The following is a 17,827-nucleotide window of genomic DNA, read 5'->3' as shown; positions in this document are numbered from 1 at the left end:
CCAATGGGAGCAAGATTTTTTCATTGGAATTTCGCCATCAGGTGGGAACATCGGCGGTGCACACTCTGATGATGCACTTAGGACAGATTGGCACCAGCGGAGTGGTAATGGGGGGAACGGGTCACTGCCTGGATACCGCAGGAGCAGAATGTTCAAAATGGCAGTCATTACACAAAAAAATTGCTGACCATTGCACTCCGCAGTATGGCCGCCGATCTCTGACAGTAACAGGCCTTAAGGGAAATGGTCCTATTCCTGGATAATAAACTAATGTCTTTGCAACTGTAGATGTCAGTTTATAAGCTTTGTAACTCCCAGGGTTGTATTGTTTTTTATTGGAATATTTCCAGCTTTCTGGTAATAAACCTATGTTTAACAAATTTCAAAAAAATGTCTCCCACTTCTTTACTAATTTCCTGGGTTAATTCCACTTACTCCTGTTGTTTTGTGAATATTCATTCCTTTTAAGTGGCCATTTGGTTACCAATCTTAATTTTGTTTTCAAACACAGAGACATCACCAGCCCTTCTCAGTACTATACTGAGAAGGTAATTCGACCATTCTCTGATCATTGAGGAACCTCACTTGTTTCGTATTCTGCTTACTAAAAACACAGCAACATTCCTTGCATTTTCTTTTCTCTTTCTCTCATTCTCCATTTCAATTGCATTTTCAATTTGTTTTGATTTTAAGTTTATAGTTCCATGCATTTCCATCTCATAATTTTCCATTTTTTAAATATTTGCATTTTTTATTTGAAATATTTTAATTTCCCTTTTTGGATTTAGGTTTTACTGTTAATCTTCTGGCTATCAAATAAATCACGTACATGTTATCAGTATCCTTTTCAACATTTCTTTAAATATACACTAAAAATATTAGGCCTGAGCACACTTCCTGTCAACAACCTTCACTTCTTGTTATCACAATTTTGTCACACTTTTATGTCAGCACGTAACATTGAAATACCTCCATTAAAGGTTTCACTTGAAGGCCTAAACCTCTCTCTAAAGTCGAGGATTCAATTGGATATTATTACCTCATAGCAGTTGGAGAGGCTTTAAGGCAAGAACATAAAAACAGGAAGGGGGTATCTTGAGGGTGTAAAAGTGACTGTGGAGGAGGAGACTGATGGACAGGAACCTGAAGGGAGTTGGAACCTGATGATTCAAAAGGGGCAAAGGTAGCTTGGGTCCCATTCTCCTAAAACATACTCCCATCCCACAAAGCTGTTATACCCTGAATACTTCTAAATCCAAGCAGCACCCAATACTGTCATACTGCCCACCTTGTGCATCAACCCCCGCCCCCCTCCCCCCTCTCCTCAGTCTTGCTGCACCCACCTTTCCAGAAATATTTCCACTTGGATCCCAGGACCGCAACTCCATGCTCACAAACCTCTAGACCTCATTTCCAGAGCTCCCAGAACAACATTAATTCTCATAGACCCCAAGACCTCTTTTCCAAATGCCTCTTGGATCCCAAATCCCAGGACTAACTCCAGTGTTCACTGAACCCCAGACCTACTCCTAATGCCCTTAGACCCTCCTTAAAATACTGCTTGACCATGAGATCCCATCCCAATATGGTCAGACATTGGATGCTCTTTCCACCCCTCCCTCAATGCTGATAATTCTCTGCCCCTAGTAATACTACTTAATATGTCAACCCGATACTCATAAAGCATCCCATACACCAGGAGCAATGTCACAGAAGAGCTGATATCATCTTTAAAAGCATACTACTTTCATAGGAATAGGAGGTCATTCAGCCTTTCAATCCTGTTCTGCCCTTCAAATAGCTCTTGGCTGATCTGTATTTTAAATCCATCTACCTTCCTTGGTTCAGTAACCCTTAATCCCCTTGCTCTTTTGGTGTTTTTTCCCTCTAGCAATTTTCCTTAGAGTGATCAGCAGCTGAATCCGATTGGGATGGTTGAGAACGGGTCACCAGACTAATTTAATAAACAGCTGCTTGCGGAAATGCAAAGGTGATAGAGTTGGTGGGCACTCGATCTAATGTTTGTTTTGTATTCCCTAAAAGAGTTGTGGTAGAGTTGGTATTCTGGAAGGATGAGATCAAATTAGCCTCCTTCATCCAAATCCTTGTGACCTTAAATACTTTCATACAAACCTTATATTGTATTTTAATATTAGTATATTACACACTGGTCCTCCAGATAACCTGAAGTGACAGAGCCACAATGATCATGTCTGTCACTGACAATGGTCTGGGTGCAGAGGAACGGGTTACTGCAGTCTGATCAGCACATCCACATTGTGTCCCTTCTACTAGCTGTGTGGATGATAGATGGCAGAAACACAATATTAACACTTCCACCTCCAACTCCAATTGATGCTTGCCACTCCTTTAAAGGGATGGTGCAAGTCCATAATATAAAGCTCTCCACAATTCAACACAAATTGGTAATTTTACTCAGAAGTCACAAATATAAAGGAACAGTTGTGAGAAATGGAAAAATTCACAGTACTGCAGAACTGTGTGATCTTTTGGGGTTGTGTTTGAGTCACTTCATTGTAGTGTATATTTCATTATAGGAAAACAAGATGAAATATGTTAACATATGCTGCAGTGAACATATAGTCCTGCTTAGAAATTGTACAAACCTGGTCACTTGAATGAACACTGATGATATTAAAAATATATATTGTGGGAGATGGGGGGGGGGGGCGGGGGGGAACCAAATGGCCTTCAGGAATTGGGAGCTCTGTCTGTTTACCTTGGACTTAGGTTTGATTCCAGCTCAGGCTCACAGAATAGTTGAAAGGGATGGTGCAAGTCCATAATATAAAGCTCTCCACAATTCAACACAAATCGGTAATTTTACTCAGAAGTCACAAATATAAAGGAACAGTTGTGAGAAATGGAAAAATTCACAGTACTGCAGAACTATGTGATCTTTTGGGGTTGTGTTTGAGTCACTTCATTGTTCCTGTTTAAAGGATTTTACTCTGCATATGGACCAGTGTGCTCAAAGCTGAGAGGCAAAGTGGTGCAGAATGGACCATTATTCCATTACCCAACACAGTAATTCAATGTAAATGGGATACAGATGTATTGCAACAGATTAAGTGCACTCCAAAACATGAAATCAATCAAAAGTTAATGTAACATTTTAGTAACCTTCAGGGCTCTGGAAGAATCATGACACTCAAACCAATAAATATACAGCAGAACAGTCTGTTTTATTACATTATGTAATAATTAAAGAGTTTTTTTATACAACATACAATTGAGTTGTGAATTGGATGTTAGGGATGTGGAGCTGAGGGAAAGAGATTGTGTCAACATCACAATATTTTACATATTACACAACCAGTATCTGACTGTTGTATCTAAGAGTGTATATCAAGGGTGAGCTTCAAAGGCACGCATAGGGGCAAAGAGGGGTCCACAAAGATACTGCCAGAAAAGAAAAGGCAGCAAATAGCATACTATTATTCATTTATCTCAGGGTATTACATTTTGAATCAAATCAATTCTTGTGAATACTACATTGGCCTTTCAATATGAACTTATCAGGTCTCTTTTTGCATCAAAAGTATTGTGGTGAATTCTTCAAGTTAAAATCCTAAGAACGTATTAAAATTGCACTCCGAGTTAACTTATAAACAATCACACAGCATGAACATAAAGACGGCATGAAAACAGCAAACATATCATTTGCCTGAAACACACACAGTTACATTTTTAAAAATCTGTCTTGAAGGAATGCATCAAGGCTAGCCAACATAATGAAGTACAGGTAATGCAAATGGAGGACATAGAAGTAGAATGTGTATGCACCCTTGTTACACACTTTGGTCTAGTTCCTTCTGGAATAATCTAGCTACCATTCTAAACACTAGCCAACTTGCAAGTAAGTGTCCAATTGAGGAAAAGAAAACTGCAAAAGCAAATAAGTACAAAAATAAAAAAAGAACATTCATACAGCTCAATAGATAAAAACCTTATTTCTACAACATGTTGACAATTATTTAACAGGTAAAAACACTCAGCGTGCATGACAAACTGAAAAATGTAAAGGAAAGACAATAATTAGAAACAGTTGTGCCAAAGGTTTTCACTATCCTTCTGGCTGTACCTATTATAGCAGTGTCACTCCAGCAGGAACCAGCCTGCTTTAAGACTGCCTTGCCAATTCACTAACATTTACAATGTAGGTTTCGTGGTGCCATCAACTGAGGCACTAGCCAATTGGATAATTTATCAGATCATTGCGATTGCCCACCTGTCACAAGTAAAAACATTATTAAAGCACATCCGTCTTTCTGAATTAGCCAGTGGGAATACATCATATTACAGTACTGAAATAAAGTAAAAATGAAAGGAAACATACCCAGAGAAATGTGGATGAGTTTCAATTTTTCTGTGATTACAGGGTGTTGGAAGGGCAAGATTGGCACGACTGTGGATGATCAAGCAATGTGATAGTACCCAGATTTCTCTGGGAATTGAGGAGTCAGAACTTATATATTCTTTCAGATAGCATTTATTCCAAATGGGCAGAAAATATTTAGCAGAAATAGATTTTTTTTAAAGGGGGAAAATGTTTGCAGTTTACTAGCTAGAACTGTACACACTTGATGTTGTAAGGCACAAATTTACACATGGAAGAAAAGAGGCTTGTCAGACAGATGTATTCCCAGCTAGAGCCAGCGTGATAGAAGTATGATTTATGCATGGTAACAGCACGCCCCATCCATTGCTATCATTTGCTGTGCCACGTGCAAAATTGAGTTGGCTAGCCCATGATGTGCCGGTGCCTGAATTGCAAATATCAATTACTGGCAAAACCAACAGGACTGTTAAATCCTCATACATCCTCTTCATAATAGATGGTGACTACACCTGTGTGCATGGTATCAGTCTTTCTTTCCCTCCCTCTCCTAGTCCTCAGGGGAACAATCCTGGACATTTTCATTGATGTACTCCCCCTTTTAGCTCGCCATGGACCATGAAATGAACCTGTCACAATAAAATAAATATCCCCCTTCTTTTCTTGTCTTCTCCCCTCCCCAAGCACTTTGATAACCCTGTCAGCAGCTGAATAGAAACACTGAGCTCAGTTTTCCACCTCCATATTGTTAGTGGACAGTTACTTTAAAAAAGAATTGAATGTCTCCAGTTAATTGACTTGACTTAAATAATTACAAACATTACATTTTAGACTTCTTTCTGATTTTTTGTAAAGAGATATCCATAAATTCATTTGAAGGAGTCAGTCATATTTTGAAATAGCACTTAAATAATAAATACCAGGAGCTATTAGTGTTAATAGTCACATTAATCATTACAAGAAGGACAATAGCAGAGATGTAGGCCAAAGCCTTGCCTAAATGGCAAATATCTGCTGTGACCAAGCGGATGTAACACTGAGAGGCATTTCACAGTATCTGCAAATAGTAAACTTCAGCTATCGTTAAGTCTGAGTCAACTTCTTCAGTGCTTTGTTTTTAAAACACATCTCCCTGGAGAATAATATGCTGTAGAGTCAAGGAGACATTACACGTTTGCCACAGTTTTGTGCTTTTGGCTCATCATTCCATTATCCTGTTCATGTGCATCAATCATTAACCCCCTCAGACAGAAGTCCAATAGCTGCTAACCCCACCTTTCAAATGCTGAGTTCAGTAGCTGCAGCAGTCTTAGAAAATATTCCACTTTTCCCAGGGAGGAGGGATAAATATCCTCAGCTTAACAACAGCTTTTTTTTAAAACACAAAACTAGTGTTGCAGTTGCAGAGCACTGACTCAGGAAGCAGGGTCCACATCATTTTCTACCTCCCACTGTGATTATGTACACGTGTCATTTGGCTTGATGGAAGCTGAAAGGGGAACAAATGTGGGTTTTGGTGGAACATCTGGTTTTATGGAGGGTGTGCGTTTGATCCCCGATCTTGGCAGAGAGTTGTATGGTGCAGTGATGCTAGATCTCCTAGATACGGTTACAGCCTGTGTCTGAGACTGACCTGCATTCACTAGCATAGAGTCTACTCTTTGTGGTGCAGGAGGGGGATTCTCTCCTCTGTTAAAACTCTGGTTCCTAGAAAGGTGAGAGGAATTGGAAGAGTTAGTATTGTGGTTTCTTTTGAATGCAGATGTTTGAGGATTTCTTTGCAATGAATTGCTGGGATAGTTTCTCTTATATTCAATTGCATATGAAGGAGAAGGAACATCCAGTCGCTTGCCCAGAGCATTCTGAGGCAGCCCAGAATTAGTGGATCCAAGTGAGGCTTCTCTCTGAGGAACTTTAGGTGGCACGTGAGCTAGGTTTGCAACTAATCCGTGACAGGGACTTTTCATACTTCTGTATTCCAGTGTGGCATTCTGATCTTCAATAGTAATTTGTGCCATTTCTGATCGGTGTCCTTGATCTCCATATTCATGCTGGAAACTCTGTTGAGTAGTTGGGAGGACCACAACACTTGGAATGTGGTTGGGAGAAGCATGAAGAGGAAGATCCATGGGTATCACTGGTGATCCCATAGAAGCCAAATCTTTTGTGCAGGCATTGATTAGATTCTGGTTCCTTTCCCATTGGCTGCTCCCACGGCTGAGCTTTCGTTTCTGCTGCAAGGTTGGTGTTGACTCTGGAGTGGGCAGAGCTGTCAGGTCCAAATGATGCTGGTCAGCTTTTATCAGCAGCTTAGTTGTGCCATTTGGTGTTACTATTTTACCATTATGCATTAGAGGAGTCAGCAGAGCTTCTGGTTTTGGTTCCTTTGTCTGAGCATCAAACAGACCACCGAGTTTTGTGACACTGGCCATGGAACCCCTGCGAGAATGAGGCAAGTCTTTCTCTTTTCTTTGGCCTACATCAATGTCTCTGCGCCGGTGATCACATATGCAGTAAACAATTATTCCTGAGAAAACTGCCCCCATGACAAAGGCGAGAATAACTGCAATAGCCAAAAGGGTGACTGGAACAAGCTGATCGTGACCTTTGAGGTAACTTTCACGGATTACTCCTGAAACATTAGATAGTAGACAGAATTTAGTTTACAGGAAAACTATTTCTAATCTCTTATAAACTTAGAGGCCATCATTAACTACATGATTTTAACTTATAAAACAATGCATTTTCTTCACCTTCCAGGATAACTGCTGACTGAAAGACATACATACCATACTGAATGACTACTTTATTTTCCAATCCATCAAAGTCAGTTATCTGGTAAGAAACAAATCAGCTAGGGTTTCATCACTGATAGTTATTTAATGACATGCGCTGTAAAATGTGTGTGCACCTGAACAGGATGGGCTTGGCTGCTGTGACACTTAGGGGGAGAAATTGGCCTGGTTTGCACCTCCCGTTAGTGCCTGGGGGGGGGCAGTAACGGGGAGCTAAGGGATTAGCGACTGGGCGTGGCAAAATCACCGATGCCCGCGAACATCTCTGGTGGTTTTGCGCTGGCGCTAATACTTACCGTCTCACTCTCTTGTGACGCCATCTGGTGTGCAGTGCCCCGTAACTACCCTGGATGTGATATTCACTTCCGCCCCCTGCAGCATCGCCGAATGTCAACAACGGCAGCTGCAGGAGGCACTGTCATCTCGGTTGGCCGCTTGGGGAGTGATATTTAACGGCAGTGGTGGTCAGGTAGGGCAAAATATATTTATCTCTCCATTCTGGTGCCTCTTGCTTTCTTTTGCCCCCGTGATTGCTAGGCCCTGCACTCTCTTAGAGTGCTAGGGGCTATGCATGTATCGCAGGTGCCATGGCCTAACAGACACAGCCTGAAGATTCATTCAAACCAACTCCCTTAATGGGAGGGAAGGAGCCTGTAAAGACAACAGTGCTGGCCCGAACATTGCTCAGTGTTCTGCCGATACCGCCCCCTCACTCCCTTTAGCGCTCTAAGGGAAGTTGTAGCGCTTGATTTACTGCTCCACTTACCTCTTGGAGCACTAAAGCAGAAGTTCCCGCAGAAGCAAATCTTTTCCGCCCAGCTCTACCTTTGCGCTCCCTGAAAGGTTATTGTCCCAAACGGTGCGCTACGCAATTTCTAGCTCTAACTGCCTGGACTCACAGCTGGAGATTGGTCACTTGTTAAGATGTTGGATAACCATTTGTATCTGTGGAACTATAGTTTAGTATGAGTAATCCTTTCGGGAGAAGAAGGGAAAGACACAAACCTTGTCCTTCTCCATCAACCACTTGCTGCTTTGTTGTGGATAGACTCAGCTGCAATTTCACAGTGTGCATGGAATAGGTGATTCAATGGCAACCAGAGGTTCTGATTCTACGTCAACCTACTTCCAATTCTGGAGTATTACCTGCTCATTATTTACCTCACTTCCACTGAACTATCATCCAATTTGTTATTACTTCAAAGGATAATTTCTCCAACATTATACTTGCTCGCCTCTGAAGCTCTAAGCTGCACAAATTCCCAACTCATCCAGATTTATGTGGCACACACACTATTCCACAAGCCTGTCCTTGTTAATCCCCACTGACCCCCTGCTCTTCCATATATTACTTTCAAAATCTTTACTTTAGTCTTTTCATCTCTCTGACCTTGTCCCACCTTACCCCTGCAATTTTCTCTTGCCCCATTTCCCTGTGTGTAACTTCAACTCCAACTCTTGTCTACTGTACATTCCTCGTGTCTCTGTGAGAGGCACTTCCTCCAGTACCACACCCCCTGCACACTGGAACCTTCTTCTTAAACCGCTTTGCCTTGCTGCCTCATTCCAAACTTTTAAACGCCCAAAAGTGTACACCGAGACCGTGCCTTGTGTCGTCTCCCTAACTTCTTTCCTATTTCTTAATGTCCACCACTCAACATGAAAATCGCCTTGGTGCATCTAGTTGGAGATGCTTTCCTTAGGATAAGACACGAGTGACAAATTGCTACTGCAATATTTTGATGTGAAAAGTGAATGATAGTCAAAAACTAGAATAGTGTTGGTAGGGATCAAGTAACAGATGTGTAGTTAAGAAAATCAAAAAACATGTAGGTACACCACAACAATAATTGTCCTGGTGGGGGCCAGATTCAATTGGCTAATCTGGCAGTGTTCAACAAGTAGCCTGTTACTCAAATGCAGCCCACACTTCTTACATTAAACACACAAAGCTGGTTTCCACTACAGTTTGTTTCATTGGAAACTGAAATTGGCTTTGTACACTTAACATGAGAAGGGGTAGGACCGGATGAACTGCTCAGCTGCAGTTCTTTTAAGTTCCTGGGGCTGGAAGACTAGAAAAGGCTGCTCCTCATTTGGGGAGCAGTGCAGTCTTTTTGCACCAACCACTTCTCCAGGAGGTTTAAAGAGTTAAATCTTCCCTGTTTTCAATCTTCAGAGAAGAGAGCATATTGGGTGGGGGAGATGGAATAAGGCCAGGTGGGAGAGGTTGGAGAGAGTAAGCAAACACTGGCAGTAAGGATAGAGAGAGGAGAAGTTGGTGGCAAAAGGAAAGGTGTTGAACACTGTCGGGGAGAAATTCAGCTGCTTTGTGCCTCCTGTTAGCAACTGTGGGGGTGGTAATGGGGCACCAAGAGGTCACCAACCAGGTGCGGTGAATTCAGCAACACCCACAAACTTCCCTGGTGGTTTTGCACGGGCATTAACGCTTATCGCCTTGCTCTCTTGCGTCCCGTAGATGGTGACGTTATCTGATGCACAGCGCCCCGTTACTGCCCTGAATATGATATTGGCTCCCGCCCCCTGCTGGGCATCAAAAATGGCAGCTACAGGAAGCATTGCCACCTCGGCTGGCCACTTGGGGAGCGATATGTAAAGGCAGTGGTGTTCAGGTAGAGCAAACATTATTACCAGCAGCAGTCTGATGCCTTCTGATTGATTTTGACTGCTAATTTCTGTGTAATTCACCAGCCCTCCACTCTCTTAGAGTGCTTGGGGCAATCATGCACAAAGCACAGGTCCCGTGGCCCCAGAGAGAGAGCATTAACATTGATTCAAACCAACATTGGCCTTTCCCTTTAAGCGAGGGAAGGAGTCTCTAAAAATGGCAGCACTGCACTGAACATTGATCAGCGCTCTGCCGCGACCGCCCCCTCACACACTTTAGCGCTTTAATGGAAGTGGTAGCTCTTGATTTAGCCATCATCATCATAGGCAGTCCCTCGAAATGAGGATGACTTGATTCCACGCCAAAAAAGGATAAGTTCACAGGTGTTCCAATGAAGGACCTAAAATTCCAGGTCCTGAACTAGATCCTGAAGGGTGGAAGATGCCTGTGTGTTGATTTTTTAACGTGTGGTGGCCATTGCACACCAGCCACCACACGGGCTTGACAGAGCTAGGTCTTGGTCCAGTGGCAAGGATTACCCAAGGCGACTGGAGACCTGCTCTGCTGCACGGACCTAGTGCTTGATTTCGCACTCCACTCTTGGAGCACTAAAGCTAAAGTTCCTAGGAGCAGCAAATCGTTTTTGCCCGGCGATACTTTTGCGATTCTTCTAAAGTTACCGTCCCAAATGAAGCGCTGCGCAATTTCGAGCGGTATGTGTTTGGGGCTGTCACTTTTTATGTTGGGGTGTCTGGATTTTTGTGTGTATTGCAGAAAAGGGTGTTTTCTGTGTCTGGCCTCCTTTGGTATGGTGGCCTACATAGCTAGGGGATTTGAGTATAGGAGCAGGGAGGTCTTACTGCAGTTGTACAGGGCCTTGGTGAGGCCTCACCTGGAATATTGCGTTCAGTTTTGGTCTCCTAATCTGAAGAAGGATATTCTTGCTATTGAGGGAGTGCAGTGAAAATTCACCAGACTGATTCCCGGGATGACAGGACTGACATATGAGGAGAGACTGGATCAACTAGGCCTTTATACATTGGAGTTTAGAAGGATGAGAGGGGATCTCATAGAAACATATAAGATTCTGACGGAACGGGACAGGTTAGATGCGGGTAGAATGTTTCCGATGTTGGGGAAGTTCGGAACCAGGGGACACAGTCTTAGGATAAGGGGTAGGCCATTCAGGACTGAGAAGAGAAGAAACTTCTTCACTCAGAGAGTTGTTAACCTGTGGAATTTCCTGCCGTAGAGAGTTGTTGATGCCAGTTGATTGGGATATATTCAAGAGGGAGTTAGATATGGCCCTTATGGCAAAGGGGATCAAGGGGTATGGAGAGAAAGCAGGAAAGGGGTACTGAGGGAATGATCAGCCATGATCTTATTGAATAGTGGTGCAGGCTCGAAGGGCTGAATGGCCTACTCCTGCATCTATTTTCTATGTTTCTATGTTTATTTATGGACGGTCTCGGTTTATGGGAATTTGAATTTTTGCGTTTGAAATTTTGCATGCATCAGGACTTGCATTTCTGTGAAATCACACCGCTCTTTCATTGGAATTGATGTGAATATCTGGCCCCAAGGTCCAAAGGTTGGCAATCCCTGATCTGAGTCACAAAGTTGCTTGTCAGAGCAGGGCAACTGAGATCAACAATTGACCCTTCACTGACATAGTCAATCGAAATGTTTAAAATCCAAATGTATACTGTTGTCAACTTCTTTCAATGCAATGTACTGTTAATGTTATGGACTGATCATTTGTGCAACTTAAGCATTTAAGTAGTTCACGTGAACAGCAACATAATTTTTTGTAATAAAGGTATAATTTCAGGGTTTCAAACTGTTGAACACTGCTGTTGAATAAAGGAGTCATAAGAATGTTAAAACAATGCTGTTAAGTGAAGAAAACTGGATGGCATTTGGATTTTCACCACAAGCATATTTTATAATGTAAATTACATTAAAATTAATGCTGACTGACATAAAATGGAATTACCATTATATGAAAACCATTGAATGTGTTTCAATTTAGACACCAGTAAATAACTGTTCAGAATTTTTAAAAGAGGTAAGAATATTCAGTGTGAGACTTTCATCTCTCTTCTACATACCGACAACCTCATTTGTGTTTACAGTGTTGAATCATTTTCAGGAACTATTGTAGACATAAACAATAATGCCGATCCTAATTGCACTGCAAGACTTCTTTATTTAAAAATGGAAACAGTAATAAAAACAAATTTTCTCTGCTAGTATTCCACGCCACGCACTAACTGGCAGTGAAGATGGGAATGTGCCCTCCTCCCAATTCCACTAGACAAAGTTTAAATGAGGAAAGAAATATTAAAGTTAACCAGAAATTCTTGGTAAAATTTTATCTAAGGGACTCCTATTAATGGCTTGTCTAGCTGCTCCAATTTTGAAAAAAAAATCTATTATCTTTAAATAGTATCCACTTCTAAAGACTCTTCTGAGGGTGAGATGGGCTCTGCCATTTGGCTGCGGTCAGCTAACTCAGCACAAGATGGGGGTTGAGCGTAGGACCTTCTTAGTCTGTACGGCTCAGCTGCTCACTGGCTTGACCAGCTGAGCCATCAGGGCAGCTAAAGTTACAGCTTCAAGCTACAGAGCTCCCCATCTCATAGAAACATAGAAAAATAGGTGCAGGAGTAGGCCATTCGGCCCTTCGAGCCTGCACCACCATTCAATAAGATCATGGCTGATCATTCCCTCAGTACCCCTTTCCTGCTTTCTCTCCATACCCCTTGATCCCCTTAACCGTAAGGGCCAAATCTAACTCCCTCTTGAATATATCCAGTGAACTGTCATCAACAACTCTCTGCCGCAGGGAATTCTACAGGTTAACAACTCTCTGAGTGAAGAAGTTTCTCTTCATCTCAGTCCTAAATGACCTACCCCTTATCCTAAGACTATGTCCCCTGGTTCTGGACTTTCCCAACATCGGGAACATTCTTCCCGCATCTAAGCTGTCCAGTCCCGTCAGAATCTTATATGTTTCTATGAGATCCCCTTCTAAACTCCACTGAATAAAGGCCCAGTTGATCCAGTCTCTCCTCATATGACAGCCCAGCCATCCCTGGAATCAGTCTGGTGAACCTTCGCTGCACTCCCTCAATAGCAAGAACTTCCTTCCTCAGATTAGTAGACCAAAACTGCACACAATATTCAAGGTGAGGCCTCACTAAGGCCCTGTACAACTGCAGTAAGACCTCCCTGCTTCTATATTCAAATCCCCTAGCTATGAAGGCCAACATACCATTTGCCTTCTTCACCGCCTGCTGTACCTGCATGCCCACTTTCAGTGACTGATGAACCATGACACCGAGGTCTCGTTGCACCTCCCCTTTTTCTAGTCTGCTGCCATTCAGATATTATTCTGCCTTCGTATTTTTGCCCCCAAAATGGATAACCTCACATTTATCCACATTATACTGCATCTGCCATGCATTTGCCCACTCACCTAACCTATCCAAGTCACCCTGCAGTCTCTTAGCATCCTCCTCACAGCTCACACCGCCACCCAGTCATCTGCAAACTTGAAGATATTACACTCTATTCCTTCATCCAAATTGTTAATGTATATTGTAAAGAGCTGGGGTCCCAGCACTGAGCCCTGCAGCACTCCAATAGTCACTGCCTGCCATTCTGAAAAGACCAGTTTATCCCGACTCTCTGCTTCCTGTCTGCCAACCAGTTCCCTATCCACGTCAGTATATTACCCCCAATACCATGTGCTTTGATTTTGCACAACAATCTCTTGTGCGGTAACTTGTCAAAAGCCTTCTGAAAGTCCAAATACACCACATCCACTGGTTCTCCCTTGTCCACTCTACTAGTTACATCCTCAAAAAATTCCAGAAGATTCGTCAAGCATGACTTCCCCTTCATAAATCCATGCTGACTTGATCCGATCCTGTCACCGCTTTCCAAATGCGCAGCTATTTCGTCCTTCATGATCGATTCCAACATTTTCCCCACTAATGATGTCAAGCTAACCGGTCTATAATTACCCGTTTTCTCTCTCCCTCCTTTTCTAAAAAGTGGTGTTACATTAGCTACCCTCCAGTCCATGGGAACTGATCCAGAGTTGATAGACTGTTGGAAAATGATCACCAATGCATCCACTATTTCTAGGGCCACTTCCTTAAGTACTCTGGGATGCAGATTATCAGGCCCCGGGGATTTATCGGCCTTCAATCCCATCAATTTCCCTAACACAATTTCCAACCTAAGGATATCCTTCTGTTCCTCCTTCTCACTAGACCCACTGTCTCTTAGTACCTTCGGACGGTTATTTGCATCTTCCTTCGTGAAGACAGAACAGAAGTATTGGTTCAATTGGTCTGCCATTTCTTTGTTCCCCATTATAATTTCACCTGAATCCGACTGCAAGGGACCTATGTTTGTCTTTACAAATCTTTTTCTCTTCACATATTTATAGAAGCTTTTGCAGTCAGTTTTTATATTCCCTGCAAGCTTCCACTCATACTCTATTTTCCCCCTCTTAATTAAACCCTTAGTCCTCCTCTGCTGAATTTTAAATTTCTCCCAGTCCTCAGGTTTGTTGCTTTTCCTAGCCAATTTATATGCTTCTTCCTTGGCTTTAACACTATCCTTAATTTCCTTTGTTAGCCACGGTTGAGCCACCTTCCCCGTGTTATTTTTACTCCAGACAGGGATGTACATTTGCTGAAGTTCTTCCATGTGATCTTTAAATTTTTGTCTCAGGTATGTTGATGTAGGAATGTATTATTTCGAGGCTAAGCACTTCCCCAAGAATGAAAGGAGGGACATAAGATTAATCCTTGACTTGCTCTCTTTCCTCCTAATTTCACACAGCTTTGGAAGAGGCCCAAGAGGAGGTCAGTGCCTATCTTGGCAGCCAGTTAATGTGTGGCCTTGGAAGAATAGAGGAGAAAGTACAATAATCACCTGCATTAATATAGTCCCTTTAACATGGCAAAAGCTTCCCAAGGCGTTTCATTCAGCTAGGCTCAAGTGGATAGAGACGGAAGATGGAAACAAAGTGGGAGATCTTTAGGAGGCTTTTAGAACATGAGAAAGGATAAAGCAAGTAGGAAGGATTTGGGGAGAGAAATCCAGATATGGGGGCCAGATGGCTGATGGCCCTACCACCAGTGATGGTACACAGGAAAGGGACAGATCAGAGTTGGATAGTATGAGCAGACATGTATGGATGGAGGGAAGGAGGAGGTAAACAGTGATGAGATTTTTAGATGAGCAGGAGCATGAATAATTTTGAAGTTGATGTATTGAAGGACAGAGAGCTCGTGGAGGTCAGCAAAGATTGAGGCAACAGAATTTTCTATTGGATAGGGTGGCTGCATTGGAGATATCTATAAGTTGGTGTCTACAAGAGTGGAGATCAAGAAGTCAGCAAGAAAAGCAGAGCCTGGAGAAAGCAACGGCATGAATGAGGTTTCAGGGGCAGTGAGTCTGTCACTAAGTACCTCCACGTCTGAAATAGGAGCTAGATGTGGAGTTTGAAACTCTGTCCACCATCGAGCAGGATACTGAGGTTCTGCACTGTCTGGTTTAGGGGAAAGATTGTCCTTTAGAAGGGAAATATCTTTTTATTTAAATTATTTTGCAATACAGTTGCAGAGTCAGGATTATATTTTAATTAAACTGTGCGATCACAGACCAGGCCACAGGATTAGTTGCAACAAAGAATATTCCTATGTATGTGGACCTCCCAAAGAGGGTGGAATGTATTCATATAGAAAAGTGTGATTAGTAGTAGACGTTTCTTTTTGGTATGTGACTTGTGCTTGCAGGTCTTGTGAACAACTGACCAAGTAACTAGTTTGTCTTATATATGGGTTGAAGAATTTCTTAAATAGCAAAAAGCTGAAGAAGAGACAATTATAGAGTTTGGATATGCCTACAGTTATCTGGTAACATTTGTGGTTCATTAGTTTGGGGTGGTTTAAATGCTGAGATTTCTGGCTTCATGCAAGTATTACCATGGAATTTTCAAATAAGGCCGCATTTTTGCATCAATTTGCAATTGGACAAAATTCAATATTTGTGAATGTGGCAGTTATAAAGGATTATTTAAATTAGTTAGCAGGTTAAGAGAAGCTGCGATAGCATGATGATATAAAATTTATCCAATGATTTCACCAAGCCAATCAATTGTGGAGGTGAAATTCAATTTTCAGCACAAAATGGGCACCGCGATCCAAACCTGCGCCGGAAGATGTTGGCAAATGGTCCGAGCCAAATCAGGTATCGCTGTTTCATTTTAATTAAACTGGTGAAATGTGGAGTATAATTGGGTATTGCTATGCAGATCGCCGATTGGGGCCTTAGGAACTTTGGTTCTGATGCTGAGCTGATCTTCAGATAGTTCTGGGGAGGCAGGGGGAGAGATGGCGATAAGGAGGGGAGAGAGCCTGCGCCAGCAGAGGCGCGCAGTATTTCGTCGATCCTTTTTGTGGGCAGCAGTCCGTTTAAAAACCACTGGAAACCCAGAATAATGGGGCAGAGCAAGCTCGGCCCACGTGATGACCAATTTTGCATTGGGGGTCCTACAGTTGCTGTGATGGCCTTCATTTGCATAGGTATTGTTTCTAATAGCCTGTGTCCAATCAGTAAGAGGCCGACGGCTTCCAATGTGGCAGCTGACACATACCATGGAATATTGAGCGTGGCTGATTGTAACCCAAAATTCGTTCTCTCAACACGGATCCTTTGCCCAAAAAATTGACCTGATGATGTTCAATTTCTCCCCCTGTCTTGAACTCAAATGTTTCTTCCCCCATCCTAATGGCTAAAACTCAAAACTCACGCACTTAATTCATCTTTAACTTATAGTTTGCTGAAGTATTATCTAATCACTGCTAGTTTTAATTAACCAAAATCTGCAATCCATTAAACACCAACTGTGAGATGATGAACAGGCTGATGTTGATTTTACTGAGGGAAGGTCAAAGAGATCTGAAGAAATATGACCCCGCTCCATCTTGGTGTCAGCCACTGAACAGAGATTATTTGTCAGGCATTAAGACACAACTTTTAAAACAACACAGTACAAAAAAAGGCCCTTAGAGGAATAAATTACTTCCTGGAAGCCAGGCTACCCCTGTCACACAGCTAATACAGGCTTGGTGCCACCTTATATACATCTGTATAGTTTCCATTTACTTCATGTTCCAAATAGAATAAATCAAAGCAGATAAGCAGACTTGTCATTCGAGTGTTTCCCAACAAATTATATTTGAATCATAGATCATAAACACATTGACTCATGAGGCAGTGCTCTGGTGACAACCTGTAATAATTATAATGAATAATCCAAGACTATAAAACAATAATGCACTTTTGTTACACTTTTTCATATTAATCGGAGGCTGACAGCCTTGACTAATATTTGTCACCTTAAGTTACAAACAAAATGACTGAGCATGTGTCTTAAACAACTCACAAATCCAGTGAACAGAAAATGTATTAAATGTAATAGTTGTAAGGGAAAAAAGCCTAAATAGACTACAAAAACCTTGTATTTTACAGTTTGCTGAATACAACATAAGAAAGGGAAAACAAATTTTGGCAAAGTGCCTGCAAAAACACATTTCTATCGTACAGCAGCAACCCAAACTGTAAACTGTACACTAGACGTTTGTTTGTAAGAGCACAGCCCTCAATCTTGAGGCCAGAGGTTTTAATCTTTGCCCAGACTTCAGCCTCTCTTTTCACCAGCCTCCTAATCAGTGAGGAGATATTAACATCAGGCACAAGATGAAGCAACGTCTGTGGCAAAAAACAGTTTCTCACGTCTGCCTGAATAATTAAGTACAGATGGCTTAGCAATGCAGTCCCGAATGCAGATGTGACAGAATTCAAGACAAAATAAGATGAAAATATCGTGATACCTGTACTTTGCAGTTGGGAACTTTATCTGGAAACCTACGTGTTCAATACTTTATGATTATGAAGAGACACATAAATAAAAATTGCAAGTGTAAAAGCGTAAGAGTTAATCTGCCAAACCAACAA

At 42.0% G+C, this 17,827-nt stretch overlaps 1 protein-coding gene across 9 annotated transcripts in view; it reads right to left on the bottom strand.

Annotated features, from left to right (window-relative positions):
* Positions 1 to 3,202: 3,202 nt before the first annotated feature.
* The window catches only part of LOC139265886 (semaphorin-6A-like), a 174,577-nt gene continuing 159,952 nt past the window's right edge, over positions 3,203 to 17,827 (bottom strand). For all 9 annotated transcript variants that reach the window (XM_070883444.1, XM_070883491.1, XM_070883435.1 and 6 more), the window contains one exon: positions 3,203 to 6,992. In XM_070883444.1, the coding sequence (XP_070739545.1) occupies positions 5,818 to 6,992 (1,175 nt within the window). In that variant the 3' untranslated portion in view covers positions 3,203 to 5,817. The remainder of the gene's footprint in view (positions 6,993 to 17,827) is intronic.

This window comes from Pristiophorus japonicus, chromosome 1, assembly GCF_044704955.1.
Source record: "Pristiophorus japonicus isolate sPriJap1 chromosome 1, sPriJap1.hap1, whole genome shotgun sequence".
In the NCBI taxonomy this organism is placed as follows: domain Eukaryota; kingdom Metazoa; phylum Chordata; class Chondrichthyes; family Pristiophoridae; genus Pristiophorus; species Pristiophorus japonicus.
Note: the sequence above shows the minus strand (reverse complement) of the source record. Positions and strands in the feature narration are given on the sequence as shown.